Source organism: Papio anubis, chromosome 12, assembly GCF_008728515.1.
Source record: "Papio anubis isolate 15944 chromosome 12, Panubis1.0, whole genome shotgun sequence".
NCBI lineage: Eukaryota > Metazoa > Chordata > Mammalia > Primates > Cercopithecidae > Papio > Papio anubis.
Window position 1 is genome coordinate 59,285,474 of NC_044987.1, and position 22,767 is coordinate 59,308,240.

At 41.6% G+C, this 22,767-nt stretch overlaps 2 protein-coding genes across 4 annotated transcripts in view; both read right to left on the reverse strand.

The window, feature by feature from the left end:
* NEU3 (neuraminidase 3) overlaps nt 1-4,055 on the reverse strand; it is a 22,765-nt gene extending 18,710 nt beyond the window's left edge. Inside the window, 3 exon segments of the mRNA XM_003910417.5 lie at nt 3,154-3,402; nt 3,405-3,467; nt 3,470-4,055. Of these exon segments, the coding sequence (XP_003910466.2) occupies nt 3,154-3,402; nt 3,405-3,467; nt 3,470-3,749 (592 nt within the window). The 5' untranslated portion in view covers nt 3,750-4,055.
* Nucleotides 4,056-13,938: 9,883 nt separating this feature from the next.
* SPCS2 (signal peptidase complex subunit 2) overlaps nt 13,939-22,767 on the reverse strand; it is a 29,889-nt gene continuing 21,060 nt past the window's right edge. Inside the window, exons 4-5 of one of the 3 annotated variants that reach the window (XM_031653112.1) lie at nt 21,536-21,670; nt 13,939-14,717 (exon numbers count right to left, since the gene is read on the reverse strand). In XM_031653112.1, the coding sequence (XP_031508972.1) occupies nt 14,531-14,717; nt 21,536-21,670 (322 nt within the window). In that variant the 3' untranslated portion in view covers nt 13,939-14,530. The remainder of the gene's footprint in view (nt 14,718-21,535; nt 21,671-22,767) is intronic. The other 2 variants (XM_031653111.1, XM_031653113.1) reach the window with 2 other exon arrangements.

The window sequence follows — 22,767 nt, forward strand, 5'->3', positions numbered from 1 at the left end:
CAAGGCACCAGAGAAGGATTTTTGGAGAGAATTATTGAGCCAAAAGAGCTCCTGCCTCATATAGTCACAGGCTCTGCCTGGAACACTCGTTTCAGATAGTCACATAACACTCTCTCAACTTCTTCAGCTCTGCTCAAACATCATCCAATCAGTAGGGTTTCTCTGTCAACTCCTTTGCCCCAGCCTATCTTCTTTCCTTGTTCTATTCTCCACACCACTTATCACACTTTGATGTCTCCTATGTTACATTTGTTTAATACATACCACAAAATGGAAGCTCCAGAAAGGGCAAGGGTATGTCTGTTTCTTATTGCTCCACCTTGACACGTAGAACTATGCCTAGTACATAATAGGCACTCAACAAATTTTTGTTGAATGACTGAATGAATGAGTGAGCCAGATCTTAAAGAATGAATAGTGGGTTAGCCAACTGAGGATGAAAAGAAGGGTAGAGGACGAGGATGTGAAAAGCGTATAGGTGACAGAAAACAACCTATAGGTTAGCCAACTGAGGGTGAAAAGGAGAAGGGCAGAGGACGAGGATGTGAAAAGCCTATAGGTGACAGAAAACACAGAGAATTGTAGGGCCTCTCAGTAGTTTAGTATGACTACAGTAAGATGGAGTGCAAGGGATGGGGCAGAGGTGGGACTGAAGGGGTCAGTACAGTCCAGATCCTGGGAGGCTTAGATACTTTATTAAGGTGTTTATTCCACAGATGGGAGACCACTCAAGAGTTCTTGACAGAGGAATGGCATGATGATTTTAGACCAATCTTCCAGGAAGCTTTCAGGACAATGAACTATAGGGCAAAGTTGCACTGCTTTTGGTTACAGCCTCCTAGTGTCAATCAAGACAAACTTTTATCAATAGCATATGAATACTTAGTCACTTGTTCCTAACTTAAAGAAGGGAAAAGAACTATGGCTCAGTATCATGAGGGGAACTGCGGGAGTGGCCTTGCTGAGTCCAGAAGAAAAGCCTCCCTTCATTTCAATCTCAGGCTCTCAACAGCAGAATCAAAAGATAAGCAAGGGGAGACCATCTTCTCACCCAATACTAGAGCACACTTCTCTCCCCTCAATTCAGGCTCTCCTCCCTGGGAGGGTCAGGCTTTGTTCTAAGCAAATAATCTGTCTCTGAGCCAGGCTGGGGTAATGGTTAAGAACATAGGATTTGGACCAGGCCAGGACTATGTGACCTTGGGCATGTTACTCAACTTCTCTATGCTTCAGGATCCTCCCCTATACAATTCAGTAGAGTAGGTGATAGAAATAAAATGCTTAACTACAGTGGCTATTACAAGGCCTGTGACATAGTATGAGTGCAATATACAACAGTTATTTTTAAACTACCAACTAATGTATATTCTAGTTTTATTCCTTGAATCCTGTGGATAACAATGACAATAATAACAATTACAACTCTTTCTTAAAAACATTTAAATCCCTCTTTATTGCTGAAAGAGAACATACTTTAAACTCTTACCACTTTAATTAGAAGTTAAACCAACACTACTATCATCAGACAACATGTGACTATTAGTTAAATTTAAACAGGAATTCTCCAGGTGATAAGAAGAATGGAGCACAGGATAGGCATGGAGTAGGATAGGGCTCAGAACAGGAAAGGAAGAGGCTGGGTGCGGTGGCTCATGCCTGTAATCCCAGCACTTTGGGAGGCTGAGGTGGGCAGATCACTTGAGGTCAGGAGTTCGAGACCACCCTGGCCAATATGGTAACACCTCGTCTCTACTAAAAATACAAAAAAAAATTGGCTGGGCATGGTGGCATCCACCTGTAATCCCAGCTATTCAGGAGGCTGAGGTGGGAGAATCACTTGAAACCAGGAGGTGAAGGTTGCAGTGAGCTGAGGTTGCACCACTGCACTTCAGCTTGGGTGACACAGCAAGACTCTGTCTCAAAAAAAAAAAAAAAAAAAAAAGGAAAGGGAGAGGAAATAGGGAAATCACCAAAGGAGAAGTACAACTTGTCAGATGGGCTGGATTCATGTCTCAGCTCCATTTCTTGCTGCATGACGTTTTGATGGTTACTCAACCTCTAGATCTTGGATTCCTTGCTTGTACACTATGGATAATAATACCTACCTAAGCAGATCAATATGAAGAACCACTCAAAAGTGCTTTATAAATTTTAAAGTCCTGTTTCAATAGGTGTGTTTAATTATAAATTTTGATGTCTTCACAGTTTCACTTATGCTTTATTATCACTATAACAATTACAGCCATTAATTTTTGTAATTATATTGATCGTGTTGATGACAGAAGTAACATAGATGGTGATTCTGGCATTGCCACCCAAACTATTTCACACAAATCAGGTGCTGGAAACTGGGGAGAGAAAAGAATCAGATATGGTCCTGCTCTGGGGTTCATTTAGGCAGAGAATTCAAATGATTAATTGCTGCTTGATATAATCACTTTCCCATCAAGTCCTCCCTGCTTTCTTACTGGGAGAGAGTATAGCCTAGCATGGACTCTGAAGTCTGACTTATCTTTGACACTTACTAGCAAGTCACTTTACTTCTGAGCTTCAGTTTCCTCACTTATAAAATGGAGATAATACCGCCTACTTCTCAGGCTATAATAATGTAATTCCACAGCCTCCAACTAACCCAGTGAGCCTCCAGTGAATCCCAGAAGGAGGCCTCCCTATCTCATCTATTCACTCCTAACAAGTAATATTTAAGGAGCACCTATCACGTGCCAGACCTTTGAAGATCTGTAGTCTAAACCACCTCATGGTATAGATGGGAAAACTCAGGCACAGGATGGGGGCAAAGCTTACTGAATGCCACTCCACAGTAAAATCTGGACCAAGACCCAGGTCTCCTAAGTTGAAACTGAAGCTCAGGGATCTTTCTGCCGACCAGAGACCTCTGGTAAGAAGGGGTTTTCCAGTCTCAGTCCCCTTTCATCTCTGTAGTGATAATTCTGAGGTTTAAGTTAGGCTTCAGTGAGAACAAATAAAAATAGGACTAGCCAAGAATACTCCGGCCAGGTCAGATTCTAGCGGACAGGGTGGCTCTGTCTCAATGATCCAAGGCTGGATTTCCCAAGCGCAGATGGTCTTGCTCAAACTGTCCCCACAGTTGAGTCCTCCTCGGGAGCTCTCCTGTCTCCCAACCCCGCTCACCTGCACTGGACCCCGGCTCCTCCGTCTCTGTCGGGGCAGAGCTGGACGCCGGGGGTTCTTCCATGGGGCGCGGGGGCAAGTCCCCAGGTCTCATTCGCCGAAGCCTGGGAGAGGCACCGGCCCCAAGGCTGCGGAGACGGAGACAGAGGAGGATAGAGAGGGAGAAACAGCAGAGACGGAGGACACGGAGACAAACCCCGAGAAGCAAAGAGCAGGTCGACTGCCGGAAAGAGGTAATGGCAACGAAAGAGGAGGACGCAGGCTGTAGTCAGTGGCGGCTGGGGCCAACCGTTGGCCTCCTCCGCGAGCCCGCCCCGTCCCGCCCCCTCGGCGCTGCCCCTCCCTCCAGCCCACAGCCCGGTCCCCACCACCGCACGGGACCAGCACCACCTCTACCCTCGCCAGCTCAGCTTAAGCCCTGGGCCCACCTCAGTTCCCAACGGTCGCTTCCTCTCTTCAGTCCCACAGCCCCAAACTCTTACATTGGTCTGCAGCTCGGTATCACCGCCTAAAATTTCCCCGGACAGCCTGAGAGTTGAGCAAAGGTTCCGGGCCTCAGAGGGTACCCTACAAAAAGGACCAGAGGTCCAGAGCATTGGCTATCCTTTTTGCAAAATATGAAAATGAAAATGTATTCATATGTATAATTTATGTGTGTATATACACACATTTACATACACAGATTTGTCACATAGCACTGAGTCCATTCTTCTGTTTCACAGTACCTGAATTTAAGCCCTCCTCTCCCCAACCAAGGAGGAAATGGCTGATCTAAGGTCATTTTTTATCTGGGACTAAGTATAACATAAAGGAAATAGGCTGGGCCTGGTGGCTCATGCCTGCAATCTCAGCGCTTTGGAAGGCCTACGTGGGAGGATGCCTTGAGCCCAGGAGTTGGAGGCTGTGGTGAGCTGTGATTGCACCACTGCACGCCAGGCTGGGTGACAGAGTGAGACCCTGTCTCTAAAATATAAAAATTTTAAAAAGAAGAAATTTTACAAACACCAATAAAAGGAAAGACAGACTGCTAACTTAGAGGACATAAAAATGTAAAGCTTCCATAAATTTGAATTCGTGATATTTTTTCTCATTAAAAAAAAAAAAAAAAAAAATCCTGTGCTGAGGCAGGGAACATACAAGATGAGTCTGGAACGTCGTGGTGCCATAAAGAAAGAACTCACAAAATGATGAGGGTTCTTTGAAAGAACACAGGAGCCAACCTCAATACAACCTGCTGTATTTTTCAAAAAAAAAAAAAAAAAAAAAAAAGGCCTAGAACCAGAGGCCAACTCAATCGTAATAAGCCCAAATAATGGGTCTTAAACTACTATTTTGTCCCCAAAGGAACCAGGGTTCCATGGAAAAAATGGCTGATTTTAGGTGCAGGAAAGAAAATTTATAAGATTAGCCTAGAACATCTTGTCTTAACAGAAAGCAAGAAAGCCATAAAAGACTATTTCAGGTCATGTCAAAAGAAGATAAGAGTCAATTTGAAGGTAATTCCACTGGCCAAATATGGAAAAATTAGAACATCAAAAAGAACAAGGACTGCAAAGAAAGTTCATATTGACATATGAAGAAAAAAGTCACTTTGGTCACCTCAGAGTTTGCTAAGGAAAGCAGCTTTTTATTCTGCCTTTCCTGTACAAACCATATTTCTGGGTAACTAAATAGTTGATGGGGAAAAGTTCTCCTTCATGAAATAATTAACTGACCAATGCCAAGTGAATGATAGAATTTTGTCATTTTTTCCTTTAATGACAAAATGAATTTAATGAATCTAGACAGCAATTATCAATAGCTACTAAAAGCTACACCCTTATTGCTCACCTTTTCTTCCCTTCCTACTTTCCCACCTCATTATGGCACTCCCTGCATCTCTCACATATACTACTGCCCTCAGATCCTGGTCTCAGAACTTGACTCTGGGAGAACTCAAATAAAGACCCTATACCAGGAGATAAGAACAACAAAACAGTAATGAGTTAAGGATCTAACTTAAGAATGTAGAAAAGGAAGAATAGAATAAATCCCAAAAAGGTAGAAAAGGAAATGATGAAAATAAAAACAGAATAAATGAAACAAGAAGCAAAGTACAATAGAGGGGACTGACAAAAGCAAATATTAGTTATCTAATATATCTAATAAAATGGACAAACCCTCTGGCAAGACTCATTTTTAAAAGTTATAAATGATATTAATGAAAAGGAGACTATAAGCAGGGATACAACAGAGATCAGAAAAATAATATTATACAAACTTTATTCATTAAGTTTGAAAATCTAGATAAAGTTAATATGGTTTTAGAAAAAGTCACCAAACTAAGATATAGAAAATGTGAAGTCTTACAACTAGTTAAAAATCTCAATCAGTATTTAAAAATCTGTTCACAAAGATAACACAACTATCCCAATTATTCCAATCTTGTATTTCCTTCATTAATAGAAGGAATGTAAATTGGTACAGTCACTTTAGAGGAAAATTTAGCAATACCTAGAAAAGTAAAAATGTATATCCTCTCCCACCAAAGAATCCCACTACCTGTATTAGATGTATCCATACAAGAATGTTCATAGCAGCAAATGTTTAATAGTGAAAAATTATTAAAGACCTAAATGTCCATTAATAGGGTAAATAAACTGTCATGTTTAACAGTTTACAGCAGTGAAATAGAATGAATTGTAGCTACAGGTATCAATCTAAATTACCTTCACAAACACAATATTGAACAAAAAAGCAAGTTGCACAATACAGAGAGAATGGTACTTGTGCAGATCTAACAGTGCTATCCTTAGAAAGGCCTGCTTGCAATTGGTGTTTTTTGACTGGTGTCTGGAAACCTGGCTCTCAAAGTGTTCCCAGTTACCAGTCAAGTGAAAACAGTAGTTGACTATGCAGACTGTTTGAATGCAGTATGATTTATGCTGGAAACCTGCTTGCTTTCTAGGGGTCTTTATTATGTGCTAGGCAGATGGTGCCCATATGACCAAACCTCAATAATCTGTGGGTACTCTCTAATGGGCTCCCTGGACAGAAACATTGCACACGTGTTGCTGCATTTTTGTTGCTGGGGCAATGTGGGCTCTTTGTAATCCCTCATGGGAGGAAGAGCACAAGGAACCTGTAAATGGATTCCTCCAGACTCTGCCAGTGTCCTTTTCCCTTATGATCCAGATATATGTCCTTATTACATCGAGGAATAAATCTTAGTCATATATGCTGAGTCCCATGGGTCCTTCTAGCAAATATCTGAACACAGGGGTGGTTTGGGAGACTCTCAATCAAAAACCACATATAAAGTTTAAAAACAGGTAAAACAATAACCATATATATCATATAAGAGCTCCCAAGGAGGTAAAAATAAAATTAAAAAATCACCGTATGTCTCTACATATCTGTATATATCCATATATATAATGGACACATAGGTATGAAGAAAATGCTTAGGAATAATAAATACCAAATTCCAGGTAGTAGTTACTTCTGAAGGTGCAGGAAGTAAGATGTGATTAAGGATACCCAGAGGACTTCAATTCTATTGGTAATATATGTATTTCTAATGCAGTAGGTTCACAAGTATTCATCTTACTATTCTTTAAGACTTATTTGTCTGAAACACTTCCTTTATAAAAACTGGGTCACTCAAGTCCTGGGGTTCTTTTTTTTTTTTTTTTTTTTTTTTTTTGAGACAGAGTCTTATTCTGTCGCCCAGGCCGGAGTGCAGTGGCTCAATCTTCTCTCACTGCAAGCTCTGCCTCCTGGGTTCACGCCATTCTCCTGCCTTAGCCTCCCGAGTAGCTGGGACTACTGGTGCCCACCACCACGCCCAGCTAATTTTTTTGTATTTTTTTAGTAGAGACGGGGTTTCACTGTATTAGCCAGGATGGTCACGATCTCCTGACCTTGTGATCCGCCCGCCTCGGCCTCCCAAAGTGCTGGGATTACAGGCGTGAGCCACCGCGCCCGGCCATCGTGGGGTTCTTTATCAGACTTCTTCAAGTTCACAATCACCAACTCTGTGGATCTCAAATTTTATAGACCCAAAGCTAATACCAAATCTTTCTAAATTCTTTGAGGTAAATTCAGATGGTCTCATCTTATGCCTGAGACAGTGAAGTTAAGGAGCAATTTCTGTATTTGGAGGTAGAGAATCCTGGCTCCAATCCTCTCTTCCCACTTCCTAGCTGAGTGATCTTGGCAACTTATTAAACTTCTGTGCCTCAGATTCCTCATCTGTAAAATGGCCCAAGTCCTCATTCATGGCTCAGTTTTCACTTCCTGTATGAAGACCTCCCAGACCTCCATACTAGAACAAATACTCCTCTTCAAGCCCCCATAGCACTTTGCACCTCCTTCTATTGTGTTGAGATTGTCTAAGTGTCTGACACTCTCAGCAGACTGTGAGCAACTAAAGTGAGGGGATCAGGCCTGGCGCAGGTGTTAGCACAGCAGAATTATGTAAAAGTTTGAAGGAAGAGGGATGCAGAAGGGTACTGAGAAGTAATGCGATCAAGTAAGACGGCACAGGAGTATCGGGGGAACTTCCTGTTACAGAAGTTAGGGAGCTTCCAAGATATGGGACAGGCAGAAGTAGGAGTGGGGCTGTCAAGAATTGTGAAGGGTCTGAGATTTTTATCTTACCTGCAAGCTAATAAGGTAGCCTGTTACTACCTGTAATAAGGATAGTTTGTTACTTACAGCAATAGTGGTAGCCAGAGTACCAGCATTTGTGCCAGTTCTGAGCTCCGGTTCCCATATGACGACGCAGAGAGCCAGATGATACCTGCACATGCAATGGAGTGCATTAAAGGAGAGGAACTTTGAGCGTAGGGAACCTGAATCTTCAATAATGGGCAGTGGGCATGGACACCTTTTGCTCTGATATCTCCTAAGGTTGTTTGCTATATAAACATTCCTGGACAAATAGTCTGGAACAAAGATAGTCAGTGTCTCTCTTTGCAAAATATGCAGAAATGCTAGAGACCCATGAAAAATTGTCTCCCAACAAGATGTACCTTTCATTTCTGTGCCATCTCGGCTTTTGATGAATTCTCCCATGAGTATGCCACTCCACCTGTCACTCTGATTAAACTGACAGAAACTGGAACCAGGTCCATTCAAAGTCTTTTATAACATTTAATTAAAGATACTATCAACAGAACTCCATGTAACAGGATAAGACCAATCAGTATTGACTTCAGTCATATCCAAGGGCCTGTATCCAAGAAGGTGGGAAAAAAAATCAACAAGCCATCAGGATCTACGTTAGAAAGTCAAGTGGCATTCTCGAGTTTCTGTATTGACCATGTACTTGGTCTGAGACATTAATCCAGTCACAGTGGGATGTATTAGTGATTGCACTGACTCCACTTTGGCCCACAGAGAGGAAGAGCAATTCTGTCACCCATAACCACACTGGCCAATGAGTTGAGGCTGATTTAAGTGCCATCCAGAGCTGAGGTGGTGTCACTGATGACTGCAACTAAAGTCAAGAACAAATTCCTTATCAACATTTCCAATAGGATGACTCTCAAGATAGTGATACTGTTGGGAGAGGCAATCTGCCACGAGCCCTGAGTGTTCCTGCATGTATGTTCTTCCTTCATATGAATTTAAGGCTGTGACGATTCTTCTTGGGCTGTACCTCAGTGTTCTGTTGGCAGTAAGCTACCTTGAAATGAGCAGGTTTACCTATTGCTCACTAAGTTTTGAGGACCCCACCCCCACCACCAAGCTTGGGGTCTGCATTTGTAGGCATTCATCTAGGCCTACCTTGTGGCACTTTTGGGGGTGTAGGCCATAAGGAGAACAGCTTTGTGTCAGTCAGCAAGGCCATGTATTTACTTTCAGTTCAAGTGGCTACCTACTTGGACTCAACAAACAGCTAAAGTTTTTAGTTCAAAGTTCTATATCCTTATTGCTGCCATCATTTATTTCATCTTTGGGAAATCATTCATCAGCCTTGGCCATACTGCCTTTCAGCTGGAGCCATGAGCTTGCTGCCTCATTGTCAAAACATCCTCCTGCCTCCTGCCCAGAGACTGAGCAATAACCTAAGTACAATTTGGGCAGCATGTTTCAATCCTACCTCTTGCTCCTTAGCCTCAAAATATTCTCAGGTAGGAGTCTTTCTTCAGGTGGGACTTTGCTCAGGACTCTTTCCTCCTCCCTCACTTGGGAATATCTGATTTGCTACCAGATCCCAGGGAATTTCTTTTATTTCTAATCCAGCCCATGAAAGGCCTTTGTCCTTTCTCTTCTAGAAAACCTGGTCAGGATCCAATTTTCATTACTAAAACTTTCACATCTGTGAATTTTATCCTACTTGTAAGCTAACAAGTTAGCCTGCTATGCTTTCATGGATGTTGCCAGAAGACATGAGATTCCTGGGTCAGAGACAAATAACTTTATTACTTATGGTATAGCTAGCAACATGAGCATGATGTTTGCACCAGCTGCCCATGGCCTACACCCCAAAAAGTGCCACAGGGTAGACCTAGATGGATGCCTACATATGCAGACCCCAAGCTTGTGAGGGGAGCGGTGCTCAAAACTTTCATAGTAAGCAACAGGCAAATCTGCTCATTTCAAGGTAGCTTACTGCTAACAGAACACTGAGGTACAGCCCAAGAAGAATGGTCAGTCTTACATTCACGAGGCAAGAATATACATGCAGGAACACTCAGGGCTCATGGCAGATTGTTTCTCCCAAGTTTCTCTTTCTCCAGTGGGTCACCTTTGACAGTATTAATCAACCAACTCTGGGGCACTAAGAGCCTGACAACTACTCAATCCTCATCAATTGCTTCTCAGAACAGTTTGTCACAGGGAAATCCCTCTGAAAGGGCTATTGCTCCTTTATAGCAGCCAAGAAAAACCTGAGACCTTTCCTGTTGTGTTGGCATGGGTCTAAGCCTGGAATGACAAACTGTAGAAGGGGGTTGGCTCTAAGATAGCCCAACAGTTTCCATTCTTCCTTAACAAGTATTATGTACCCTGAATCCCTCTATGCCCAAGTGAATAAACCAAAGTTCTAACAATTCACCTAGTTTCTGTCCACAGGAGTAGGGAATTTCCCTTCTTTCAAGCTCTTGTAAGGATGTGTCTCTGTGACTGTTATCTGAGAGGAGGAAGAACCCGCTGCCTATACAGGAAGAATGTTAGTAGCAGCAGTTAAAATGGGGCAGACCTGAGGCTGAATGCCAGATTAGTGATGAAGTACCTCTTTCTAGAAGACAGTAAGCAACAACCAGGACATAGTTTCAGCAACCATCTTTGAATCTGTTCCAGGAATTCTGGAACCACCTCCCTAGTTCCTTATTAACAGACAATGATGTGTGTATGTATTTAAAACATTATTCTTAGAAGGTGACCATAGGGTGGGTTGTTAGGAATACTCTAATTTAATAACAAAAAAGGCTGTCAGTAGGGACAGGATATATTCTAAAAGTCTAAATTAACGTGCTATTAACAGTTTTCTCTGATGACTTCCACCACGGAGAAAGGTTTGGGGTGTGGATAGGGCTAGCCAGGAGTGGATAAAGTAGAGTTAGTGAGAGATCGGGCTCTAAGCTGAGGAGGAACTTGGGTCCAGAGAATAACACAACTTGTGTGTATGCAAAGGGACTTTGCATCTTCTTCCATTCCCCGAAATTGTTCTGAAGTAAAACTTGTTTCTACACATACATAAAAGCATGACAAACATTAAATACACATTAGCAGCTGAAATTTGCAAATAATGAAAAAACATTAGGATCTTTTTCCACTGTCCTCAGTGGCCCTCTATGTTCTCAAAAGAAGTCCGTCTGAGGTTAAGTGTGAGGAACTGAGAACTTCACTCATGATGATGTGATGGGTGTCAGGGTTTCCTGGTAGCAAGGGTGTTGCAGACCTACTAGAGGGTACAGAGCAGCCCAGCAGCATTCTGGACTGGGCTGAAGTGGCCACTCAGTAGATGCATGTGTCAGAAGCTGGTCAGAGGCGCTCCGCAGCTCTACAAAGTGTGCCCTTGCTTAGGCTTGAGCTTGCAAAGGGTACTTTTTGTTCATGTGATGAGACACTTCTAAAATGCCACAAGTGAAAAGACAGGGGACCAATTGCAACATGTAGCTGGGCTGATAACTCACTTCTTCAGCAAACCTAAACTGCTTCAACTGGTTTCTGGAGTCAGGGAAAAACCTTAAAAGAGATCCATGTAGTCCAAGAAGTCTCAAGTGGGGCTTATAGGCACCTTTTGGGGATATGGCACCCAACATTTTTTTGTAATCATTAAGAGATGTTTTATATTTCCCAGGGGGTAAGGAGTCTTCATAATCTCAAAAGAATACATTCTCTCAAACTTTTTTTTAACAAGAGACTTCACCCTAGAAAAGGAATAGGATGTATTCAAGGTCACAAATTAGAAAACAGTTGCCAACAACCCAGGTTTCTCGTTTCTCATTTGAGGACCCATTTGCTTCCCCTCTCTTCAATCCACACTCCTTCCTGGAATAGTGAAAAAAACTGGGGAAAAATTATGATCAATAGGGAATTAAAGTAAAAACACTTATACTATGAATATTATGTAGCTATTAAAAATGAGACTGACCTGGCCGGCCGTGGTGGCTAACGCCTGTAACCCCAGGACTTTGGGAGGCCGAGGCGGGCAGATCACGAGGTCAGGAGATCGAGACCATCCTGGCTAACACGGTGAAACCCCGACTCTACTAAAAAATACAACAAAATTAGCTGGGCTTGGTGGCACACGCCTGTAGTCCCAGCTACTCAGGAGGCTGAGCCAAGAGAATGGCATGAACCCGGGAGGCAGAGCTTGCAGTGAGCCGAGATTGCGCCACTACACTCCAGCCTGGGTGACGGAGCAAGACTCTGTCTCAAAAAAAAAAAAAAAGAAACTGACCTATGTGTATATATATATATACACACACACACACACACAGGGGTTATCACCCCAGCTACTTGTTGCAATTGGTCCCCTGCCTTTGCACTTGTGGCATTTTAGGACAGTTTCTTTTATATATGTATGTCAGACTTTTTTTTTTTTTTTTTTTTTTGAGACAGAGTTTTGCTCTTGTTGCCCGGGATGGAGTGCAGGGATGAAACCTCAGCTCACCGCAACCTCCACCTCCTGGTTCAAGCCATTCTCCTGCCTCAGCCTCCCAAGTAGCTGGGATTACAGGCATCTACCACCATGCCCAGCTAATGTTTTGTATTTTTAGTAGAGATGTGGTTTCACCACGTTGGCCAGGGTGGTCTTGAACTCCTGACCTCAGGTGTGACTTACCTGTCTTGGCCTGCCAAAGTGCTGGGATTAAAGGCATGAGCCACCATGCCTGGCCTCAGACTCATTTTTAATAGCTGCATTATACACACACACAGGGAAAATGCCTAAGACATATTAAGTTTAAAACACAAATTACAGGACATATATCAATATAATTCAATTTTTGTTAAAAAAAAAAAGTGTATGTGGAGATACATATTTGCATGTACATGTAAAGAAAAAAGCATATTGGGGGAACTCTAAGGGATCATCATGGAGAGGGTTATTCACTGTCTCTATCTGCAAGCCTTGAGACCCCTGTGTCTAACAGTACAGTTGGCCCTCTATATCTACAGATTTAACCAACCATGGATTAAAAATATATTTTAAAAAATAACAAAAAATATAAATAAAACACCAATACAGTATAACTAGTTACATACCATTTACATTGTATTAGGTATTATAAGTAATCCAGAGGTGATTAAAAGTATATGGGAGGATGTGTATGGGTTATATGCAAATACACTACACATTTTATATAAGGGACTTGAGCATCCTTGGATTTTGGTATGCTTGGGGCTCCTGGAACCAATCTCCCACAAATACCAAGATGACTGTAACTCCTCCATTGTAAAAATACACTTATCTGGTTACATGCTTTCAAAAACTTTAAGAAGCTCACGGATTAGGATTATCACCTTGTGGGAGGGAAAGGAAGCAGAAACCGGACGCTCAGAGAGAATTCTGCAACTTACCCAAGGTTTATAGGAATGAAGAGTACAGAATCTAAGGCTTTAACTTTCTGTCCAGTGTTGTTCACAATTCCCTACTATGTGGTGTGAGATAGGACAACCTTCCCAAGACAAACAGGAAGTGCGATAATGGTAATTTCTTACAAACTAAATATAGTGTTGGGGACTAGGCTCAGCAGGAACTGATGTTTTGTAAATCTGCAGGGAAATATTCCTAAAGGTCAAAGGATCTTGGCAAGCACCCAGGTCTTCTCTGACCATACTGGGAAAACACTGGAAAAACTGCTGTTTTGTCTCTGCAGGACCACAAACTCTGAAGCCAGACTCCCCAGGTTTGAATCCCAGTTCTATCACTAGCTGTGTGACAATTATTTAACTTTTGTATCTCAGCTTCCTCATGTGTAAAATGGGGATAATAACAGTACCTACCTCTTAGGATTGCTGTGAGCATTATTAACACATGTAAAGTACTTGGAGCATTTCTGACACAAAATAAGCACAGAATGTTGTTATTATTGTTGTTATCACTGGAAAGCTAAGAGTTCCTCAGCTACAGGTTCTCAGGGGTCTCTGACAAGTAAAATAGCCTAAAAACGAAAAAAACCTATAGTAGAAAGATGTTAACACTTGTTTCTCTGTTCTCTCCATCAAGACTATGACTCATTTTTTTCACATCTTCCTTCCTTTTATTGAAAAAAATTTTAGAAAATGGCAGTTAATAAAAGGCACAAACAAATCAACAGGGATATACTAGTGGAAAACACAATATAAAACTAAAATGCCATTGGCTTCTTTAACTGGTTAAAAGCACAAAATGTAACAGGCAGAAAGTCTGTTTCAAACAAATTAAAAAGCTATGTTTTTTTTAAATTCTCCCCAAATCAGATATATACACACCCACAAAAATAGTGTGTGAAGGAAAGCTGTCATACACAAGACGTTGTATCCTGAATTCTTCAAGGAAACACATATTGAAATAGGAATTAACAGAGTCAGCAACAGATTAATAATTTTTTAAAATTCAGTCTTAAAATGCTACATGGCCCAAAGCTATACTATATAAAGTATGCTAGGTACAAAAGAAAACATCTGTATAGCTTTTAGCAAAACTACTTTCCCAGAAAAGCAAATTAAAATAATGTAATCAGCAGATCAAGGAGACTACAGCTAGACATCAGAGCTACAACTTCTCATATCTGTGTCAGAAAATCCTATTTATCCAGAATAGACTAAAATTTCAGGACAAAACAGGGACTTTTAAACATTTCTTACTTTACCCATTTTAAGTTCTTTTTATCTCCCCCACCCCCCAAGCCAGTAATTCAGCAAGATCCAGCAGAAAGAGGGCTACTTTTAGAATTGGCTATTTTATTTTTCTTTCTATGGCGAGACTGTCATGGAGCCTGGATATTTCAGGCTCATATGCATCCATGACCAGTGTCCCACTGTGGTCAAAAAACTTAGCAATGGACTTGGTGAACTCGGCTTCCCGCTGCTGCTTTGTTCTCCCACTGATGAAGGTCAGCTTCAAGGTGTATTTGTCATCAAACCTAAGCATGGGGGCAAAGATAACAAATCAAAAACCAAACACAGAGATTCAACCAGTAACAATACGGCACCAAGTGATTCCGAAGAAAAGGAGTAAGTTGGGCACCGGTGATACAGGGAACAAACACATCCTTTAAAAGCAAAAACAAAAACAAAACCCCAGGGCTCCTAACTCTTCAAGATACTAGTTCTGATTCTTAGGTGTTGATGTATCTTTCCTGCTTTAATTACTGTGTACCTCCTTTACCTTGCTGTAGACTTTTAAGCCATGTGGACCATCTTCTCCCATCTCTGGACTTTGTATTTGCCATGCTAGATAGGTCTTCCTAGAAGACTCTTCTCCCCTGTCTCACCTGACAAGTTCTTATTTGTTAACACTACACTTGGGCATAAACTTTTCTGGGAAAGCCTCCCAATCTGGGTCAGATGTGTCTCCTCTGTCTTTCACAGCACCATCAATCAACATTCAACTCAAATACTGACCTCCTATCATATGCCAGGCCTCATAATAGGATGCTATGGTATCAACAAAATTACCTATCTGTTGACATGATGTGTACTATGTTCTTCACTAGACTGGGAGGTTTCTTTTCCCTTTGTTTCTGGTGCTTGAATCAGGATTGTCTAGGAGATTCTTGAGCAAAGATTTTTGTCTCATTTCACACTCTTAGCTGGGTTTCTAGTAGGCAGTCAAATTTTTATAAATAAATGAAGAACCCTTGCTTTCAACGATGCTCTCCAATCCCAGGGTGTCTAGTCCTTACACTCTGTAATCAATCTAGCTCCAGGTTTTACTCTGATCACAGGCCAGGGATGCTAACTGCTTTACTAAATGAACTCCAGAGACTCCTTATCTATACTTTAAGGTACCCTGAAGGCCATTACTATGTCCATTCATTCAAGAGGGTTTAATGACACCAATTACTGGTAGGCTGACATCCCCCACCCTGTTTCCATTTATTGGGACATATTCAGTGGATTGTTAAGCTAGTATTATCTTTAGATGAAGCAGTTTCTTGAGGCTCTATTTCTGCATGTTTAAAATGGGAGAACTTCCATCTGCTTTTAGGATTACTGTCATAACTAAAACAGTGCCTATCATTAACTAGTGCTCAAAAGATCACAGCTCCTCAGTAATTGCTGGTCTAGGCAGTAACTCCCAACTTGGAGAGCTAGTCGTGAAGTTCCTTTAACTATCTTCAACACCTCAAAAGATTTTCTCAAGTTCTGACCAACTGCTACTAATTGATATCACAGTAATTTTTAGATTTCTGTGCCCAGTTTTATTGGCAGGTACATGGCTTTGGTGGCAGTCCATGAACTGATGAGTTGTGACCTGACACATTTTAGAAATGTTCATTAATTAAGATATTTATTAAGCCTACCTATATGGGTCAGGCAGTTTTAGATGGTAAGAACATATGGCAGTGAACATAATATAAATGTCTGCCTTTTGGGACTTTCATTTCAGTGTGTGTAGGGAACAGACAGTATAAAAAAATAAGATGTTCTCTTAAATAGGTGGGCAGAAAACCTTCACTAAGCAGATGTTTGAGCAGAGCCAAGAAAGGTAAGAGAACAAGCTCTCTGGAAAAAGAATGTTCCAGGCAAAAGCAACAGCAAGTGCAAAGGCCCTGAGGCAAGAACATGCCTGAAATGTCTTAAGAACAGAAAGGGGCGTAATGTGAACAGAATGAAGTGGGAGAGGATGAGAGCCATAGGAGATGAGGGGTATGTTTGCATAGGTGTGTGAAGTACAGAGAATAGACATGTATGGACTTCCAGGCCATCCTCAGGATTCTGGCGATTTCTCTGAGAGAGTTTTGAGCAAAAGACTGAGTTGATTATGTTTCAAAATGATCACTTTGCTTGCTGTCCTGGGAATAGACTATGGGTGGGGAGAGGGCTGCAGAAGTCCATTAGAACATCATTACAGTAGGCTGGGCGCCGTGGCTCACGCCCCAGCACTTTGGGAGCCCAAGGTGGGTGGATGACGAGGTCAGGAGATCAAGACCATCCTGGCTAACATGGTGAAACCCTGTCTCTATTAAAAATGCAAAAAATTAGCAGGGCGTGGTGGCAGGCATCTATAGTCCCAGCTATTTGGGAGGCTGAGGCAGGAGAATGGCGTGAACCTGGGAGACGGAGCTTGCAGTGAGCCAAGATCGCGCCACTGCATTCCAGCCTGGACAAAAGTGTGAGACTTCGTCTCAAAAAAACAAAAAAACAAACAAAAAAAGAACATCATTACAGTAACTTATGTGACAGAGAATGGTAGCAGCAGAGATGGTAAATGGTCAGACAATACATTTAGATGGTACAGCGAACAGGATTTTCTGACAGAAGGACTGAGAAAGAGGAGTCAAAATAACTCCAGAGCTCTGTAAGGACAGCACTGCCATTTATTGAAGTGGGAAAACTGAGGGCAGGTTTGGACGAGGCAATGAGTAAGGTTTTGGACATGTTGACTTTGAGATGCCTATTGGGATCCAACATCAAACAGAATGCCGGAATATATTTAGAGTTCAGAGAAGAGATCAAGGATGAAAATATAAATTTAGAGATCTTCATCATAGAGAAGAGGTTCCAGAACAAGCCCTGGTGGCATTTCAAATGTAAAAAAATGGGAGATGAAGAATCACAAAGGAGACTGAGGAACAGACATTAAGGTAAGAAGAAAATTAGAAGCGTGTGGTATCCGAGGAGCCTAGTTTAAAAAAAAAAGTATTACAAGGTAAGGGTAATTAGCTATGTCAAATGCTGCTGACAGGTCAAGTAAGAGGAGAAAAGAGAAGACAAGAGCAGATCCAGGTGATAGCACAAAAGGAAAAGGAGAGTAGAGAAATGAGGAGACTGTCTGAGGAGCAGAAGGGGAAAGAAAACTTTTTTTTTTAGTTGGGAGAAATTACAGTATATATGTATGTCAGACGGAATGATCCAGCAGAGGGAAACATCAAGTAAAGGAGAAGGGATAGAATCCCATAGACCAGGGAGGGAAGGTCTTAGATAGGTACTTGGAAGTAGGTAAGTAGTGATGGTAGACTTATGATGGCTTCTATCTTCCCAACAACAAAATACTGACAGTAAAGATAGGGGAGGAGGCCTAGGAGGTTTGAGGATAGGGAAGATATGAAAGATCCTCCAGGACAGGGAGAGAGTAACTGGACTACAGAAGTGTCATGGAATCTAAGCCAGGTAAGGAGGAAGTGAAGTGGGTTACAGATACTGCTGGGGCAGAAGAAATGCTGTGACAAGAGAACTAGAAGGAAATAAATTAGAATAACAGGAAGCAATGGTCAGGGTGGGACACTTAAAACTGAAATTATTGAATGTAGTTTGTTCTTAGTAATTGCAAGGTCTACTAGGGTATGTCTATGAAAGTAAGTGTTTAAGACATGATAGAAAACAGGATAATGGGAAGAAGGAAGTAAAACTGAGAGGCCAAATTACTAGAATAATCATCTATGTGAATATGGCAATCACCAAGACTTATGAAAGGACCAATGTTAGAGAGTGCCAATGAGCCAGGAATTATCTTCAAAAGAGCAGGTCTGTATTTAACTGCAAGGAAGAGGCATAGAAGTGGCACAATGTGATGACATGCATTCAAAGGGCGGGGGGCGGTTTAGGGAAGAGGAGGCATTGGAAGCTGCAAAGGGGAGACCCATCTCTACCTGTAGTACCAGAGTAATGAAGGCTGTGAGAGAAACATCAGCCAGCACTTGCAGTCTGCAGAGGAATTACGTCCTCAGGGGTTATGGTCCAGTTTCACTTAGGGCAAGAAAGAGAAGGGAATGTTCATAGAGACGGCTAGGTTATAGGGGACTTTGTGGATGGCTGACAATGACTTGGCTGCAGGCAGAGACTAATTAGGAGGTCATGGCTGCTGCCCAGCTCAGATGAACGTCAATCATTCACATAACAAAACACGCCACGCCAGGCCCTCGGCTGGGTCTGGTTACCAAGGGGTAAGTGAGAAAGTCCCACCTGGGCTTAGGTTTCTAGTGTATAGTGAATGGTAAAGGAGCTCACGCTTTGGAGGAGGGGGGCAGGCCCAGGAGGAGACACAGACAGTAAATAATTATAGCTCCATGTGGTAACTAACAGAGGTAAGCATAAAATGCTTTTAAGAATAACTAGGACGGGCTGGGCGTGGTGGCTCATGCCTGTAATCCCACCACATTGGGAGGCGGAGGCTAGGGGATCACTTGAGGTCAGGAGTTCATGACCAGTCTGGCCAACATGGTAAAATCCCATCTCTACAAAAAATACAAAAATTAGCTGGGTGTGGTCGTGGGTCCGTAATCGCAGCTACTCAGGAAGCTGAGGCAGGAGAATTGCTTGAACCCAAGTGATGGAGGTTGCAGTGAGCCAAGATCGCATCATTGCGCTCCAGCCTGGGTGTCAAGAGTGAAACTCCATCTCAAAAAAAAAAAAAAAAAGAATAACCAGGACCACCTAATTTAAACTAAGGCATGTCAGGGAAGGCTTCTTGGAAGTAGGAGTGAGCCAGGTTACAGAAAGATAGCTAAGCCAGAGAGAAGAACATGTTTAAAGGTACGGGGTCACTGGGAAACTTGGATAACTTAGCATCTTGCAAATTCCATATTGCCAGAGTGAGAGAATGGATTTTGAGAGGGGCATAAAAGAAAGCTGGAGATGTCACTAGGGGATGAATGCTGTAACACTTCATATGCTGAAGGAGTTTAGACTGTATAATGAATGTGCTGGGGAGTCACAAAATCACTTCTTGCGAGAGAGTCACATAGCTTGTGCTGTCTGCACATGGCAACTGGTAGTCTGTGAAACCTTTCATTGCCATTTTCACATCACGTGACCTGGCAGTAGGAATAAGATATCAGAATCAGCCACTGTTAAGCTACTAAATCCGTCTGTGAGGTGGGGGAGGGGGAAGACATCAGCAGAAAGTGGGGAACAAAGCAAGAACGTTCACACTTCCACTCCACCAACAATATGGCAGTTGGTAAAAATAGTAGGAAACGTGAAAAAATCAGAACCCTTGTACACTGCTAGTGACATTGTAAAATAGGGCAGCCACTTTGGACAACAGTCTGGCAGTTCCTCAAACAAAGAGAGTTACCATACGATCTAGTAAGTCTTCTCCTAGGTGTACTACCCAAGAGAAATGAAAACATGTCTACCTAAAAACATGTACACAAATATGGATAGCAACATTATTCGTAATAGCCAAAAAGTAGAAACAACCCAAATGTCTGTCAACTAACAAATGGATAAACAAAATGGAATATTGCTTGACTAAAGAAAGGAATAAAGTACTGGTACATGCTACAGCATGAATGAACCTTGTGTGCAGTATATATAGGAAGTAATGGCACTAAGTGAAAGAACCTAGTTATAAAAGACCACATATTGTATGATTCCATTCATATAAAATGTCCATAAGAGAGAACAGAGAAAGTAGACCGGTGGTTGCCCAGGGCTCAGGGAAGCGGAAGGATAGGGAAGTGATTAGCTAGAGTACAGAGGTTTTTTTTTTGAGGTGATGAAAATGCTCTAAAATTGACTGTAATAATGGTTGCAAATATCTGTAAATACACTAGAAACTTTTGAACTGTACACTTTAAATGGGTGAAATGTATGGTAGGTGAATTATATAAAAGTTATTAAAAAATACAAAAGTCAGAATAAAAATAATGAAATTACAATGCCGCTAAGTTTTAGAATTCTGCAACTCTGCTTCAGTGGCCTGGTAGAGGATGCAGATTATGATGGCTGAGGCCAAAGGGCAGCTCGAAGCCCCTGTTAGGAGATAAGCAAGGACTCAGCTGCAACAACAGAATGAAGGTCTGCTTCCCTTTCTCATAGGCGCCTCTACGAGTTGGCAATGAGAGAGCCTGTACAGCACAGATGCTACACTTAATTTCATATGTAAATAATTGTACTTATAATTTGTGGGGCTATTACGCACTAGTTAAGTATAATATGTTTTTAAGATAGTGACTACGAGTATGAATTCTGGTTTCAAACTTGGGCTGGAATTCCTGCTCTACCACTTTTGGGCTATATGATACTGGAAGAGTTGATTTAACCTTTGGGCCTGTATTCTTATCTATAAAATGAGTGTTCTAAAATCTAAATGAGATAATGCATTTAGCAGAATACCCAACATATAGTAAATGTTCAATAAACATTTGCTATTATTATAATTGGTATTTCATCTTCCCAGAAACTCTAGACATCATTTTTGACCCCACTAAACCTGATAATTTATATGATTTACCCAAAGTTATACAGCTAGAAAGAAACTGAACTGGAACACGAACGTAGTTCTTGGTACCTACAAAACACATGTGTGTCAGCTGCACAAAGTTATACTTAACACTGGTCAGAAATAGACTGTAGATTGTGCTTTTTTTGAGTTGCCCAGTGCACTGCTCCAGAGATTCTTGACTGTATTCACGGAGAGAAGACAGGATCATAGAAGACACAGAAGCTAATGGAGTTCTTCAAAGATAACTGATCTCTCATCTTTGGCCTTTATAGTTTTGTACACTTAATCGTCTCTGTTAACTGGCCACAGGAAAAAGAATCATTCTTCATTCTTCCACCAAAGCACTTTCTCCCACAGTTTATCCTCAGAGCATTTCTGTGATAATGCAATCTCAGAACTACAGAGCTAGGACAAACCTTCTAGATCATTCACACTCCTTTCTTCATTTTATATGACTAGCCCTATGATCCATGTAGAGTAGGCACATAATAAGTCTTCTGTTGATAATGATAACATGCCAGGGCAAATCCAACACCAGGATTGAAAAATCTGTGAAGATAGTCATACCTTTTAAGACTGGAGGACAGCTGCCAAATATCATCAGGATCCATTCCTGTAGGATCTTTCCTGTGGGCCACGAGAAAGATGCTCTTCTCCTTATATGAGGTATAAATGGTCAGAATCCCCATCATCACAAAATAGGTTCAAATAAAGTTAAGGGAAAAATACCCAAACATAAAAGAGAAGTAACACAAATTGACAAGCAAGAGATATAAAAACTTTCATAATGATAGTCCTAAAGAAGACAGCTTTGTCTTGCTGCAAAAACACTGAAAATTTAGCTATTTCATTTTCATCCTTATGTTTATGCACCAAGAGAAACAAGGTTCTCTCTGGTTAATTCTGCAAACATCTCAAAAAGGAAGAAAAGAAAAAGGTACAGAGCATAAACTAGCTCTCATCTTTATGTTCAAAGACAACATGTATAATAAGATACTTAGTTTGTCAAGACTTTGTCATAATAGTGCTTATTTCTTTATAAAAAACAACTAATAGTCCCAGTGGACTTGACCATGTTCAACTGATTTTAAGGGTTATAAGAAGAGAAGAAAAGTGACCCAAATAGTTCACTATAGGAGAGTATGTCAAATAGTACTACAATTACTTCCTGTATGCACATAGACTTATTATTATATTGTTTTTGACAGTATTAAGTACCATATATAATAAGCACTTACAGTTTGCCAAAAACTAGCATAAGAGCTTTGTGTACACTGTGCCATTTAAATTTCAGAAACAAGGCTGGGCACGATAGCTCACACCTATAATACCAGCACTTTGGGAGGCCGAGGCAGGCAGTCTGAGACCAGCCTGGCCAAAAGGGAACAATGGGAAATTCCATTTCTACTAAAAATACAAAAATTAAGGCTAGGCATGGTGGCTCACGCCTGTAATCCCAGCACTTTGGGAGGCTGAGGTGGGCAGATCACTTGAGGTCAGGAGTTTAAGACGAGCCTGGCCAATATGGTGAAACCCCATGTTTCTACTAAAAATACAAAAATTAGCCGGGCATGGTGGTACATGCCGGTAGTCCTGGCTACTCAGGAGGCTGAGGCATGAGAATGGCTTGAACCCAGGAGGTGGAGGTTGCAGGGTGGCAGTGAGCCGAGATCGTGCCACTGTGCTCCAGCCTGTGTGACAGAGCAAGACTCCATCTCAAAAAACAAACAAAAAAAAAATTTAGCTGGATGTGGTGGTGCAGGCCCATAATCCCAGCTACTTGTGTGGCTGAGGCAGGA